The sequence below is a fragment of the Merops nubicus genome, unplaced genomic scaffold (assembly GCF_000691845.1).
Source record: "Merops nubicus isolate BGI_N331 unplaced genomic scaffold, ASM69184v1 scaffold7175, whole genome shotgun sequence".
Classification (NCBI taxonomy): domain Eukaryota; kingdom Metazoa; phylum Chordata; class Aves; order Coraciiformes; family Meropidae; genus Merops; species Merops nubicus.
Window position 1 is genome coordinate 72,638 of NW_008607533.1, and position 16,350 is coordinate 88,987.

At 39.0% G+C, this 16,350-nt stretch overlaps 1 protein-coding gene across 1 annotated transcript in view; it reads right to left on the reverse strand.

The window, feature by feature from the left end:
- Positions 1-15,616, reverse strand: part of LOC103772627 (dystonin-like) — a 70,206-nt gene extending 54,590 nt beyond the window's left edge. Inside the window, exons 1-11 of the mRNA XM_008939968.1 lie at positions 14,336-15,616; positions 12,199-12,360; positions 11,339-11,509; positions 9,910-10,076; positions 7,518-7,677; positions 6,934-7,260; positions 6,675-6,759; positions 5,325-5,566; positions 4,115-4,321; positions 607-726; positions 324-431 (exon numbers count right to left, since the gene is read on the reverse strand). Coding sequence (XP_008938216.1) covers positions 324-431; positions 607-726; positions 4,115-4,321; positions 5,325-5,566; positions 6,675-6,759; positions 6,934-7,260; positions 7,518-7,677; positions 9,910-10,076; positions 11,339-11,509; positions 12,199-12,360; positions 14,336-15,616 — 3,030 coding nt within the window. The remainder of the gene's footprint in view (positions 1-323; positions 432-606; positions 727-4,114; positions 4,322-5,324; positions 5,567-6,674; positions 6,760-6,933; positions 7,261-7,517; positions 7,678-9,909; positions 10,077-11,338; positions 11,510-12,198; positions 12,361-14,335) is intronic.
- Positions 15,617-16,350: the final 734 nt, after the last annotated feature.

A 16,350-nucleotide genomic window follows, 5' to 3' on the forward strand; every position in this document is an offset into this window, starting at 1 on the left:
GCCCCCCCCCCCCCCCCCCAGATGACTAATACAGATTCAGCCAATTGTCCACTCACTAAAATACTATTTACCATGGATGAAGATTACAAATGGGACTCCAAATTAGTGTCAGGCAATAAAGCAAGCACACAGTGTTTGCTCTTTGAACATCCTGAAGGGGAGTGATACACACCAGCATTTCTTCTACTATTACAATCCTCAAACTAGAAGTGGCTGTAATTAATGTCTTTTCCTTAGTCTTTCAAAAAGGACACTATAGGAATCCTTCTACTTATATATTGTCTACATATTTACCACTGTAGCTGCAATGTAAGGAACCTTACCTTCATGGTCTGTTTCTCTTCTTCAGTACACGTGTTCATGATCTTATCCCCAGATTTAACAAGTTCATCTATAGTATCTTTGTGCCTCAAAATCTCCATGGTAAAAGCCTTGAAACACAATAAAAATGGATCACCAAAAAAAAAAAAAAAAGAGTACATGGAGAAAAACTATTTTTGAAGTGCATTATGATGGACTGAAAACTGAATCATGCCAGCACATTTTCTAGATGGAGAGTGTGCAGGCCAATAATTAACATGACGGCTGGAAATGCATTTCTTTTACCTTTTGAACTTGCAGCTGAGCTGTGGTCTGGTCTTGCTCAAGCCTAATATCACCCAGAGACATCAGTTTCTTTTCTGTTTCTGCAATCCAGGCAAATTCAGCATCAGCTGCTTGATCAAACTAAATGAGGGAGACATGAATTAGTTCAGCAGTTCTAGAGACATGAAATTAGAATGACCATTTCAAAAAACAATTAAAAGATTTTAAAGCATACTTTCGAATTGTCAGAAAGATAGTGGCTCACTTTCCATATGAGTTTTTTTATACAAATGAAATACAAAGCCCCAAATGGTTCTGAGGGATGGTAATACAAGCAGCTTAATTCCTAAGTGTGACAAAGCAACAGAAGCAAATACATTTTTCCAAAGCTTACTGCTCTCTAACAGACATGAGAAAAAAGGGTTCTAATTTCAGAATTTTAACTGGACTGTTTATTTTCTTTTTATTCTACCTTCACATGTCTTTTCTATCTCTATGTTTATTATTACTGCTAGTGTTGCAATTTTCCTATGAAATAGTTGTTTGATGTTATCCTCTTAATCTTAAGAGCTGCTTTGGTATTAAATGATAAAGGCAAAACAATCACAATTCAACTAAGTCAGTGGAAAAACCTCACTGAATTCAGAGAAGACAGGATTTCATCCAAAACTAGACCTTGAATTAAATGTGAAAATTCTTTGGGGCACTTGTGTGCAGCCAGTCCTTTCCCTAAAGGATTAGCTTTTCACTACCATTAGTCAACAGTTAAATGTTTCAGGAATTACCTCAAAGCACTAAAGTAATGAAAGGATTTAAATGATCTGTTCCTTACTAATTTGCAAAGAAGAGTATGAGATCCTGAAAAGAAGTACATGGAGATATAGTTCTTAGGAAAAGAAAGACCAAAATTTAAACAAATGATACTTTCTTTCTTCAGCTCAAGTTTATAGGCATGTTTCTTAGCACACACATGTTGCAGGACTCCAATGGGGGCAGCTCTGAGCTTAAGCTACAGAGAAATATATTACATGGAATGGTCAGATGCACAAAATGGATATCTAGAAGCTACTAAGAATTTAAGTTAGTTAAATTCTGACTCCCACTGCAAGTAGGTGAACATTAATATGGCTCTGAGTTATTGTGAAGGTCTATCAGGACGTTTTTGGTCAGAACCTGCTACCTGTGCTGTTGACCAGCTACTGCTGGTCTGTGCCTTTGTCGCTGTACACCATGACAGCCCTGCTCCTGTAATGAAGCTGGAGTTCACTTAGCCACAAAATCAGTCTTGTCTCAGTGGTTAATGAGCCAAACAAAATTAAAATAAGCAGTTCTAAGATTTTGTTCGTTATGAGTCAACCTCTTTTAGCCTTTATAAGCCATTTGTTACATGAAGAGAGCACTAACATTCTTTTTCACTATACGTCATTTCTCATTTATAGTAACAGAAAGTAAGGTTTGTCCTAAATATCACAACTTCCTAACAGATATGTTCTGAAACAATCAGTACTGTAAACACTTGCACAAAGCACATGCACCAGTCGTGGTTAAATCCTGGCTTCAGAAACTGCCGTTCACAACCAAGCTCTTCACAAGCCCATCTATCTATGATCCAAACGAAGGAAATAAAGGTGATTTCAAATGTCTCAGATGTACAAATTCACTGCTGTGTGACTTCCTGATAGCAAATATCCATGAGTATGTAAGTAATATTGAGTAAATATTTAATGGGAATAACAAAATCAAGGCATAGCAGTGAAACTTCTAGGTCACATAGCATCAAGGAAGGACAGGACTCTAAAGTCCATTTGCTGAGGGCAAAGGACTGCCACTTTTGTGGTGTTCAAATATAACATTAAGGCATAGGAACCAGAAAATTGGTACCCTCTGCATCCAAAATTTGAAGTGTTTTCTTCCCATTATGCATGGCAGTTATTTATGAGCCCTGAACTTCACTTGAGTCACCACAAAATAATCTATTTCATCCCCACCCAGTTTAACCAAGCATAGTCCACTGTGGTACTTTTTCTTCTAACCAGGAACGACTGACTTCTGAGCACGGCGACACCGTGATTTCGCTCCACGAACGCTTTCTAAAGCATACATACAGACTACTGCACTTCTCTTTGGCCCAGTGATGGGTAAGAACAAAGCTCACACTACTCCCATTAAATCCTCACCTTCTTAGTGGCTTTGTCTTCTACCCAGAATTTTTAATAGTACAGGCAGTTGAACAAGTCGCCATGGGGTAAGCTTACAAAGCACTAGCTTTTTTAAAAAAAATACTTGTCTTCTTTTGCACGATCTTTCTGTGTGCTAAATGGAAAGCAGATTAACCTTCACTGGAAGCGTGTTGAGCCACTTAACGATTTATCATGGGCTATAGTGTATGAGAGTGTGTTGTGGTGATGTGAGTTGGGCTGAAGTGGAAGTTAGGGGTAATGCAGGTCTAGGGTGCCATGTGCCCTTGCAAAGTTAGCTAGTGGAGCAGCAGCTCTGGACCTGAATCAGCTGAACTTGTGCTAGGGGGTGCAACACACTTGTGGAATTCAGAAAAGTTGAAGGAGAGCCAACATATTATGTCCTTATCTCACCTTATCACTTGCTAAAAAAAAAAATTTAAAAAATCACCATTTTGGGGGATTTGGTCAACGAAACAAGATAATATTCACAGCAAACCCCTTAAAAAGGAACATGAAGTTATTTTTAACCCCAGTTGCAAGGAGATCTGAGTTACTGCCAGCCTCTTTTAGTTGGCTTTCAGCAAACATGAAAATGTCACACATGATTTCTCTTTGTCCTCTTACAACTGTTTATGGGAACTATTAGCAGAAACAGAAATCTCCATCAGTATTTCTATGTATGAACTGTAGGTAGATCCTGGAAAATCGTGTTTCCACAATGCATTTATAATCAAGTTTAAATATGGGACTGCTTAGTGATAAAATCAGAGTGACAGTTCTCAAAGTGTACCCATATATATATATACCTCTGTGCATGTATAGAAACCTCCACACATTCAATAACTCAATTTCTGGAAGCAAAGCATTGTGGATATGAACAAAAGCAATCATTAAGTTGTCGTCGAGGATTTAAATAAACAAGATGATCCAGCTTTTAATTGTGGAAAGTACAGAGCAGCTAGACAGTCAGCTGATGCTAAAAGGTGTGGCAACCCCAGTGATTCTATCGTTGCACGCAGTAAAATTGGCTGGGGATCTGGGACATATTTTACTGAATGTGATTTACAGAAAACATGGACCATTCACCTATCATCTAAGCAAACACCCACTTAAGGAGCCACAGAGTAGTTAGAGCAATTTTAGCTAAAAGACTGATCTTTGTATCAACAAAAAGATAGACAAATACAACAGGGTACAGATTAGACGAGTTCTGGCATTCACATCTTAACAGTGGATTCTCATTTCACTCAAACAGGCCTCCTGCTGTTCAGGCACAACAAAATTTTGGCCACCTTTTTCAAGGAGATCTTTTGTTCAGGTACACATGGCCAGAAAAACATTTTCAGTACCTGTTGGGATCTCAGGATAGCAGCATCAATCTCATCCACCTTCTGATAGATCGTGTCGCTCACTAATCTGTACCGTTCGTTGTCCTCCGTTATCATCTTGTCAAGGCCCTCTCTCGCCCTCCAAGGCACCAGCTCCAGGAAGGCACTGCCAACTTCATTCAGAGTGTCCAGTAACCCTTTGTTGCTCTTTGCTTCTTTTTTCAGCTCCTGAAAAAGGCCATTTAAAGTAAACATGTCAGCATATGAACTGAATGCACACAGCTTGCACGTGGTTTTTTATTCTTTCAAATACTCTTGAAATGTTATCCACACAGAGCAAAGAGATAAATTAGCACGCTGATTTTCAGCTCAGTTGTAAGTTCTGTTTGACAGAACAGTGGGTGATTCTTGAAGGAACTTTCTACAGAATATAACTTAAATGTATTTCCCAGTCAGGGTGCCAAACTGAAATTCTTTGCAATTTTCTGAGTTGTTCTTATTTAATGAAGCAACCAAAGAAAATAAAACCAACAGATATTCTTTGCAGCCTGCAACTTCATAAGGAACTAAATCACTAGCAAGAGAAATCAGGCATGGGATAAAGCAAAATAAGACAAATTCAAGTGATTTCTTAAATTAACAATGACTAGATCAAATTCTAATCATATCATCACAAAATGCTTCAGGAATGAGTTTTTACCAGTTTAGAAACCCCCATTGCTGTCTCATGTCTTTTTACATATATCTACATCTCTAAGAAATTTAATAGAAACCTTTTTTTTTAGCTTCTCCCCTTGAATACTGTCTGCATCACCTAGTTTATACTACAATTTTTCTTTGGAAATAAATATTGTTAAACAAGATTAGTAATTTATGTTTTAAATGCTGACTCTTTTTTTCCAATTGACAGGATTTTATCCATGTCACAACTAAAGAACCAGAACAACTTCGTTTGACAACTTAAGAGTTTTCCCAGGATTAGGTAGCTGCTTGAATAAAAAGGAAATGTCATGCTTCTTTTGTGCTAAAAATAAACCTCAGTTCAATTTCATAAGTGATTATAACAGATGACTCTGGAAAGTGAGTTTGATTCTTAACTACTGTTACATTTAGTCAAATGATTTGATGCCAAAATTAGCTATTCACAAAACAACTTCATGCCAAACATAAGTTAACGCAAAACCTAGCTGAATCAAAGAGCAATAAATAATTCAGAGGTTCTAAAACCTACTTTTTGTCTTTCCTGTACTTGGCTTAATTCTTCACCCTTTGGTATTTGAGTTTCATATGAGAGTAGCTCCACCTCCACTTTGTCAAGCCATTTGCAGAGTTCCTCATGAGTTGAGTGCAGCTGACCTGCAAGCTTCAGAGCCTGCTCTAAGGTCTTGGATACATCAGAACTCAATTTTGTAATGTCTTTGTATCTTGCTTTAATGCCTTCCAGTTTATCTTGAATTATTACAACTTCATCACCTAAAATATCAGAGGGATGTCATTTACTGAGACCACAAATATTTAAAAGGAAAAAACCCAAACCCCATCTATTACAGAAATCTCAGTATTTAATTTATAAAATAATCCACACAAGATGACAAGGTGAATCTTCAACTGTTGTAAATGATCCTACCATCACTGAAGTCCACAGAGCTACAAAGTTCACCTCAGATCAAGATGTGTCCTTCTGTCTTTTTTCTGCTTTACTAAACACTGAGAAAGTAATGACTTAGATGGAATATTTAACAGAAACATTCTTTATACAAAAAAAAAAATCCACCTTTAAATACACAGTACTTCTTACACAGGCAAAAAAGAGATTATAAAAGGGTTATTGAAAATTTGAAGGAAAAAAAGTCAACAGAATACTAACTAGATATTCAGTTACAGTAATATTTGACATCACTGTACATCCTCATTAGTGTCCATTTGAAACACGACTCAAAAGGTTAAAATAAAAACAACATACATCAAATTTATTAGGGCATATTCAGATTTCATTACAGACTACATATAATGTCTAAGTTTGGAACAGAAATGGACACCTCCCTGCTCCCAACCACATGTGTATCTTAAAGAGTTCAGGAACTTTTGAAAAATTGGAAAATCTGGACAGATGTTGATCTACAGAACAGACATGTGTACAACTGGAATGCAACTTTTCCCACAGTATTAGCTCCAATGGATGAAGCTTTCCCCTTGCAGTAAAAGGTAGTCCAATAGCTCGTTCATCTGTGGATGCCTGCAGGGAATTGACTGCATCCACTGCCAAACAGCCCTCCATTATGAGTAATGTCCATAACTTGCTATTAGGAATGGAATGCAGGGCCACTAAAATAATTTTCCACTAAAAATAATAAAGGATTCCAGGGCCAAGTTCTCTATAAGCAAAAAAGGACTTTTGCTCACTTACATTAATAGTAAAATTGACCCCAAACCATAACCTACCTCGACCCCAAACAACTACAAGTGCTTTAACCAGCAAATACAGGCTAATATGTACAAATTGCATTTTAATTTTCTCATAAACACTTACACAAGTACAAGGAAAAAAACCCTGATGAATCAGTTTTATATAAGCTCTCACCTGTTGTTTGCTTAAGAAGCTCTAAGCCATTTTGTATAGCCAAATCAACATTTTGTTTTCTAAGAAGAATCTCTTCCTGAAGATCCTAACAGAGAAGGTCATTTGTGTTAGCACAGATGTAACAACTTATATTGTTTTTATCTGGAATAAGCATATTGCCATTTTTAACAAAATACATTAATGAAAAATAAATGAAGTATGGAAACAGAAATCAAATTTAAAGATGAATTAAATAATAAATGAACAGAAATCAAAATACCAGTAGTTCAGAGTGCTGATTCTCAAGCAATTCTGTGTTGTAATCTTGGACTGTCAATTTGGTCAGTTTATCATGGATTTCATTCAGCCAGTTCATCAGTTCAACTTCGTCCTCCCCAAAAATCTGGGCATTGCTGTAAGCTTGCTGGAGGAGTTCAGATCTGCTGTTGCTCTTCTCTTGAATCTCAATGTATCGGGCCTGAGAAGAATCTAGCTTTTCCTGCACCATGTCTTTATCTTCCCTGGAGCTCATAGTCTTTAAAGACTGACCAATGCTAATGGCCTGATGTAAACTCTTATTGTGAGCTAGGACATCATCTTCTAGGGCCTATGTTTTTTTAAGTAATGAAGAATAATGGAAAAGAAAATCAGAAAAACAAAAATAAATGTTAAGTGGAACTCAATAACAATGGACTAAAAAAGGACAGATATAGTGACAAAGTAAATATATAAAACTCAAATCACAGAAAAAAAAATCAGTATGGTAAAACACAGGTACACTGCCAACAGCTCTGCCAGTTGTGTTGTGCTCTGCAGGAGCATCTCAAAGGAATGACACAGGGAGGTGTGTGTGTTGTGTCCTACCTTATGCTGAGAAATCTGGTGCTGCAGTTTGGATGCCTGTGTTCCAATGGGTTCTGCATTTGCAAGCCTCTTCTCAGTGGCAGTCAGCCACTCCACCAGCGGCTCCAGAGCTTCATGGAACTGCTGTGCCACCACCGAGATGCCTTCCAACTGGCGGTTCCTATCAACCCACCCAGAGGAAGGTTATTTTTTGTATTGGACTAAGTGTGAAATAGGTGGTTTTTTTTAAAAAAAAGCCCTTTGGATCTTTTGCATAAAAAAGAAATAATCCCGTCTTCTTGTAGGAATCAGTCACCAAATGAAACAGAAATATATCCATGATACTTGGTGAAAACCAAGGTAAAGTAAAAATCAAACAGAATTTTAAAAAGCCACCTCTGAAGTGGTTTGAAACTCTTTTTGAAACAGTTTTGCAAATAAAGAGTATTGCTTTATTCATACACTTCTTGCTAAAAATAGTCTAGCATGCTGTTCAGCAAAACACTGTTTTAGACTCAGTTAGGAGAGTTCTGAAGTTCCTAGCTGTCGGTAAGTATAGATACATTCCCTTGACTATCATACACATTTTAAAGTTAGGCAAAGGCTTTACTGAACCAGAACAAGTTGTCATGCTTCCTGAGCACCGTAAAATATCTTTACACATTTGTTCCATGAAGTGAACAGAAATATTTGGCTCTATTTTTGCATCTCTTGTCCTGGATAAAAGCCCTCAATGAAATTTTTCAGACAACGTTAATAAAGCACAGAGACTTGACCTCAAAAAAACCCCCAAAAAACCAAAGCGGTATCTAAAACTTTTCTGCTTCAGGTTACTACTTTTAAGAGAAGGCTCCTGATAATAAGAAGTCTTCTCTACAACCACTGCTGAACAAACTTCATTCAAGCAGACTTTTAAGAGAGATTTGCCCCACATGAAAAACGTGACAATATTGTCTTTCAAACAGAGATATCTTTCCAGATAGAAAGCTATGTTTACATGTGCTTCCCAAGGCTTTTAAACATGGCAGAACTGGCACGCTTAGCCACAGAACACTCAGTGAAGTACCCTACCTAGTTTTCAAAATCATCCTCAAATCTCCTATTCATCTCTAGACACTGGTCCAAGAAAAATGGAGATAAGCTTGCAGCTAATAGATGGCTTGGAAAAAAAAACCCTGCAATTTGATTTTTAATTAAATATCACCAGACTGGGGGAATAATATTAAACATGACACTAACATTTACCCCAGCTAATGAGTCAGAAGGAAATAAAGTTCTATTAGTGGCTGGCTCTCCTAATTAAATAATCATATTATTAGTATGAGTTAACAAAAGAGGTTCAGAGTAATGGAACTAAAGAGGAGGAGACAACAAAGGCAAGTTCAATGCAACTCTTAAGCACCCAAATCCCAACATATCCATTTCTTCTTAACTGTTCACTTAAATTCCTTTTCTTCAACTTTCCAAGTCCTTTCTTGTTCTCAATTACATGCCTTTTTCAGGCCACCTCTTATACACAGTCTTCTATCTGCTGTGAACAAGGCTGTCCTTTTCCAAGTCCCCACCCAGAAAACACATTCAACAACCCTTTCAACACACGTTTCTTCAAAGACACTTTACAGTTCATAACTTTCCAGGAATTTTATACAAAGGCAACAACTCACAAATCTAAGTGTGTGTATACACAGATACTGGGGTTTTTCTTAGTTTTTGTTGTTGTTGGTTTGGGTTTCTTTTGGTTGCTGTTGCTTTTTTTTTTTTTTTTTAATTGAAATTGAGTTGGACTGGAATGTCTTTAAAAGGCAGTCTTTTCTCTCTTGCTAGAATATATCTAGGTACTTTGATAGTCCTTGAGAACTAAGGAAGCTCAGCACCTTGCCCAAGTACATCAACAACTCACAGTATGAAGAACTCTGAGTTGTAGAAACTAATTATGAAGAACTCTGAGTTGTAGAAACTAATTATATGGATGGCACCAAACAGAAAATGGGAAGAAGTGTTGAGTGCCCATTCTTTGTAGCAGTATGTTGGGATTTTGAAGTTCCATGGGAACATCCTAATTATTTGTTAAGTCTAAAATTTGCACTAGATCCTACGCAAAACAGGTTCTTGCATCAAGAAACTTGTATTCTAATGAACTAACAGAGATAACATGTTCAGAAGATACATATGCAGTTAATCTGTAGCATTTTAGGCTAATCTGTTTTTAAAAGCTTTTGGTCAGCTCAAGTCACTTCTCTGAACTTTTCCTTCAGAGGACCAATTATATCAACATCAAGACACAATAATTCAATGTAGCAACAAGAATGACAGTACTGTCACCATTTCATGCTATAAAGTTCCACACGCTGCTCCTTATAATCTATCACATGCTATACCTGAGTTTTTAAATCTATGAAAGAATTTCAAATACCTTGTTTCAGCTTTGCTGAGCAAGGCGTCCCATCGACTATCCAGGAAACTCAGCTGCTTCAAGATCTTCACCCTATCAGCAGGTTCTGCTGACTCTGCGATTTTCTCCCCTTCACGCTTGATCACCTCAACGGTAGGCTTGCGGTCATCCAGCAGCCTCTGGAGCAGCTACAAAGAAAGCAATCAAGCACCAGGTTATTAAGAAACATTGTAATAACACAAGTGTAAAAACAGAAGGAGCTAGACTTCTTGATCACCTGTTAAAGCTAAAAAAAAAAAAAAAAAAAGGAATACCTAGATTGTGATCAAAGTGTGAATAATCCTAATGCTAATAAAGAAGAGACACACACCACACACCAACCCATCTCACCCCCAAAACATGCTCATTTCTCAGTTGTTTTGCCAAAACCAGCAGTTTCACCAAGCCCAAACAACCTGCTTGGTTTCTATGGGGTAAAGATGTGTGGCTGCCCAAAGAGTGAACCTACAAAGGAAGACATTCTATTTAACACCATTGATGGAAACAAACTATTCAGAATATCTGACACATTTCACAGGAAAGTTTCTGAGGAAGCTGTATGCCCTTCTAGACATGGCAACACAAAGATAATTCTGATATATACAGAAAAAAGAAAATAGATAACAAACTACTGTAATAACTGAATCATCACTTGTTTGAGATACAGTCGAGTTCATTGATCTAATCCAGGAAATTAACTTTTCTGTAAAGAATAAAACACACCTCTGTCTAAAATCCTCCCTTCCTCCATAGCTGCTTTTGGTAACATTAACATTTTACCTCTGCAGATATCCAAACATGAGGACCTGTACTGGCCATAACTTTGTATTAAATCTCTGGGCAGCAGTGGGCCCTGCAGTCCAAGTGCATGGACCATATGCTGCACGAGCTGCGTTACGGTTCTTCTTCTATAATCTTTATGAAAATTTGCAAGAGTTGACAAGATTAACAGCCTCTGTATCAGTGCAGGCTGTTTCCCAACAGCATGCCAACTAATTGCCAACAACAATCAGACCACAAACAGGAACAAGAGTCAGGTATTTAAGTAAATAATCTCCAATATTACCTTTGAATTAATATAGTGAAAATTTACAGGATTTTTATTTCTTACTTTCCAAACAGCTAAACAGGGTATTTTATGCTTTCTCTTTTTCCAATGGACCTTTAATGGACCTTTCCAGATAGTAGTAATAATTCTAAGTGTCACTCTTTTGTCTTATGTCCCAGAAGATAAGCACTTCTTCCAACCCTGACAGATTCTTGACTACTGAACAGATGGCTGCTTTAAACACCTCAGCACACTTCCATGTAATACAATACACTGGAGCAGATTTTATGCTTTGCCAAAGATAGGGAATTTGTTCTTTTTGATGCAGTGAAAGGAGAGATACTCTGAATACATTTCACTTACTTTCTGTTCTTGTATTTGGGCCTTCACAACTTTGAATTCAGCAGAAGGTGGTTTCTGGTTAGCCACGAGGTCTTCTGTATCAATGAGCCAGCTTAGCAGAGATTCAAGGGCATCCTGAAACCTCCCACAATGAAGGAGAGCTTCCTGCAGTTGTGCAGCACGTTGGGCGACCTGAAAAAAAGTAGAGGATTGGACTGTAATCACCTTCTTCTTTTTCTTCCTGTGAAATAAGTAGCCAAAATCTGTAGAACATCTGGCAACATCACTAACACTCTCATTTTCATAGCTATTCGTAACAGCACTAGGGCATGATTCAGCATTAATCTCTTGGGGCTACGGAGATATGGTGAAAAGAAGTGGCTGTCTCCCAGTAAACCTGGCTGCTCCAGTAGTCCCTTGCAAGAGATGCTCCTGGCATATACAGCTATAGTATTATGAAATATCCTGACAGGATGTTTGTGTTTCAAACAGTCTTAATTATCCCTACAGAAAGACCTAGCCAGGAACCCAAAGTAGCAGCTCCTAATAAGAGGCAACAAACAATCCCTTCAAAGGGAACAGAAATAGGAAAGGAGAGGGCAAACAGGTGAACCATAGGTGTCTGTGGTTCTGTTCCATCAGTCCTTCAGGAAGACAAAAAGAACTTAAAGAAAGTTTCACAAAATCTTCTAAATCATAGTAATACTCCTTGCTACTAGTGATAGAAATCTTATCTTCGGAATTACTAACAAAGTGATTCATAAAGCAATATAATCCATATTCTTAGTGCATATTTAATTTCCTGTATTTTGAAGGGCACCACAGGCAAATAATCAAAAAGCACAACACAACAAAAGCAGAATAGTATACAAAATAATAACCTTCTTATTAAGGGTCTTCCATCGGGTGTTGACATCTTCAAGGTCGTGTTCAAGGTTTTCTGTGTTGGTACTTTTAGCAGCACTTTGAATAAGGCCTTGACCCAACCAATTTACCTCCTGTTGTTTTACTTGCAGGGGTTCTATTTCTTCTTTCTGGAATACCTGCAGTTGAAATCCATGATACACATGAGCCATTGTATCTTCTCATATAAAACACACCTGGTGTTTACATCACAGTATCCAATAAAGAATATGCCTAAAATTAACGTTTAGAAGGAAAGAAACCATTTCTCACCACCACCTTCAAAAAAGAAAAAAAAAAAGTAATAAATCTAAACAGAATAGACTCAATCTAAACAAAGTAAATGTAATACACCATAGTGGGAAAATACATTTCCACGAGTAGTTTTAGACAAGAAGGGAAGGAAAGGGAGGGAAGGAGGAAGGGAAGGAGGGAGGAAGGGAAGGAGGGAGAGAAGGGGACAGGGAGAGAGAAGGGGGGAAAGTCTGGTGGGGAAAAAAAAAAAGAAAGAACTTCTAATACAGAAAAAAAAAATCAAGACTGGAGACTCATCTATCTGTTTAACTATCTACCTACAAAAGCTACCCCAGAACACCTCGGAAGGATTGTTAAATTGTCCTCAAATAAATAAATAAACATACATACACCGAGAGAGACAATTGGCCATTATTTTTTTTTTTTTTCAAATTAGGACAAAAACAGAAGTTTTAGGTTAATGAAAGAGTAAAGGAAGAGATATTTTAAGGCAGAATTTAGGAGTATAGGACGGTAACTAGCGATGAGGAGGAGGCACCACAGATGCTGATGAAACAGCACCCCAGCAGACGCCCAGGAGAATGGGTGTCCATTCAGAGGGATACTCTTGCAAATTGCCAGGGCTTTGACCGTACCCAAACGGCAGTTTGAGCGGTTTTCTGTTTGCTTTCTTTTACTCTTTCAGGTATTTAAGCTTTTTCAGAGCCAGATTATAACCATTAGCAACAGCAGTGTAAATCTCCATTTGTATTCAGCTGCATTAGGCTGCACTGACACCAGTGTCAATGAGATCAGAAAATGGCCTGAAGCCCCTGAATTAATTACACAGGCCAGTGAAAAATAACCAATGAATAAACAATGCTAAAGAATGCTCAACTTTTGACCCTAAATCCTTCTATTTCTATAGCGGCATTCAGAGACAATTTTGGTGTACACTCGGTGCATTCAAAGGAACCTTTCTCAGCACCCTGAAAAGCAGGGATGGCTCTGAACACACCAGCCACCCTCCCCTCCTGCTCCAAAGCCAGTGTGGCAAGCGACCGCTTTTAACGCAGCACACCTCAGGTGGCTGAGCACGCTTCCACCAGTTTGACAAGTTAATCTAGAAGCTACAGCGACTACACTAAACATGAGGATTAAAAGAAATTAAGCACCCCTAAGAATTTTGTTCCTACGGACAAAAAAAAAAAAAACAAAAACCCTGAGAACTCTGACTGTGGTTACATGAAAACAGAGTGCAACCAGCTGGCCGCTCCCCAAAAAAAGAGAGCACTTGTATTTTTCTTGACTGTAGGGTAAGGAGGAGGCACAGTAATATTTCCACACAGAATCAATAGCAAGTTCTTCTTTTATGTGCCGTAAAGCCTCATCTGTTGAGAGCAACGTCCTACCACCGAGACCTCCGTGATCTGCCCTTTAAAAACGCCTGCATACTTTGTAGAAAGAAGCTTAAAATAAATTACAATTATTGCTGAGGCCAAAGTTTACCAGAACAACTTAGCAACAAAGCCTGAAGTATCTCAGATTTCAACCAGAGTGGGAAGAAAAAAATTACAGACCAAAGAAACACTCGGTGTCTGCACGGACAGGGAGCCGGGTGGGCAGAGACCGGCCCCACGCAGCTGGAGGAGCCTCCCTGCCCAGAACCTGCCCTCAGCGCCTCTCCCATAGCCCCGTCCCACCTGCTTGGACACCCCATGTCTGCTGTGCAAATGACACCGATCACCGCATCTGCCGAACTGAGTTTTAAAATCCCGACATTTTTTGCAACGGCAACAAAACTTAAAGAAAACTTTCAGGAAGTATCTCTAAGGCTGCGTTACTACTTCACAAATGCATGGATTTTTAAAATTTAATTACCTTGTTAGACAATAAGCCATTGCAGACTGTATCCAAGGTTTCTTGGATGCCACTAGTCCAGATACTGCCTCTACTTCTCCGTAGGAAAGCCTCTGGACAGTTTAGAGTAGTATCTAATTCAAGTTGTTGAAGAGCAAATGCCACTTCATTTGAGCCTGTATGTGCTACACTGGATTCCTCTGGATCAGATAAAATCTCGTATTTTGCTAAATCCAAGTCACTGCTATTTACAGCAACATTTGTGTAATAAATATCTACAGAAGGAGGTGCACCATCCACATAATCCTCCTCCACTGTTATGACTCGTGTTTTATTTGTTCCACAATCTTCATGTGCATTTTCCACTTCATTTAAGTCGAGGGAAATACTTCTTCCATCACCTTTCAGAGGATCGTCACGTGACAGAGTTTCCTCTCTGAAACCTTGTAAGTGAGAGTATTTCCCTCCCATCTCTTCCTGATCACTCTCACATGTCTGTGCACTGCTTTGTTCTTCTTTTCCAGGGGGCAAAATGTCATGCAACGCCAACCTGCAGCTTTCTCTGACAGGGACACTACTGCTTGCAAGCAGTGGGGTTTGCTGCTCTCTGCAGATTGCTGGGAAGTATGGTCTGAACTGACCTACTGCTCGGACATCTTCTGCAGAAGATAAACTTTGAGTTTGCTCCCCTGCTAACAGTGTATCTTGTTTTTCTTCCCTTTCTGTTGGAGGGCTGCATAAACCAGAATCGTCCTCTTCCGAGGTCAGAGAATTCGTACCCCATTTGCATTTGGCCGATCTAGCTGTATCTGACACATCAGCAGTTTCACTAAAGGAGCATTCACTTTTATTCGTGTAATCTGAAAAGTTGGGCGGCACAAACATTCTCCAGGACCGCCTGTGCTCCTTCTTTTCTGTGTGAGACTTTGCTTTGGGCAATCCGGCTGTCCGAATTATGTCGCTGTTCAGTTTGAGAGCATCAAAGATCATTTTTTCATCTAACTTGTTAGCTTCACGGCTTCGGAGCTCAAAAACACTGGAAGAAGTGAGGGCACCATTGGAGCACAAAGTGCTGATGTCCAGTGTTCTGTGACTATAGGGTAAGGTCCGGTCTGTGAAATGCCTCGAGGAGAGGCTGCCCTTGGAGCCCGAATCAATCTGCTCATTCAGCCGCACAGTGTCATAGATGGACCTCTGGGGAACGTAACAGTCCTCGATATTTAGATCTTCATCTTCTTCCCCTTTGCCAACACACGGAGGATTCTGACGTAGACAGTCCGGCCTGCTAAGCGGCTTCCCCATCCTGACAGTATTCACACAAGTAGACCGCTATACCTCCGTTTTCATGGATACAGGGGAAACATTTAAAAAACACTAGCACTCTGAAAACTTGCCCTTAGCATAAGATGCATAGATACAACGTATACATCATAATTTATGAGGTGGCTGAGGTCATTCATAATCAGTGCATCAGTTTCAATGAAACTTTACCTGGATGCGAGGTTCCCCCCCAACTCCCCCTAAAATATAAAGTGCTTCAGTAAGAAAGTAACCAAAATCATTCAATGTCACAGAAAAACGAAGTATGACAAAACCCAGCAGTGGCTCAAGTGCTTCAAACACTCCATAGAAGGCTTCATTTATTTTTCCAGGTCAGAATCCGATCTGAAATCTCCCAAATAAGCCTTCCAAATGAACAAGCGTTACAGAAGGCAGCAGCACATTATCTTCTGTAGGTGACTGCTTAACTGTAATCCATTTAACCGGTTTGCAGAGTTCCAGCTCCTTTATAAATAAAACACGGTGCGGCAGCTTAAGAAGACAGAATCCACTGTGATTTTGTAGGACCGAGACCAAGGCACGGAGAAAATCTTGGGGCGGCAGTGCGGGGAAATAAGTTAAAACCGGAGTAGCAAGAATAATAAACCAGCCCTTTACTTTTTTGGCAGTAGCTATAAATAACCTTGATCCGAAAGGCAGCTTATCCTCTTCTTGTACCGGGCTCGTCCGTGGTTCCTCCGCAAGTCCCAGAGCAA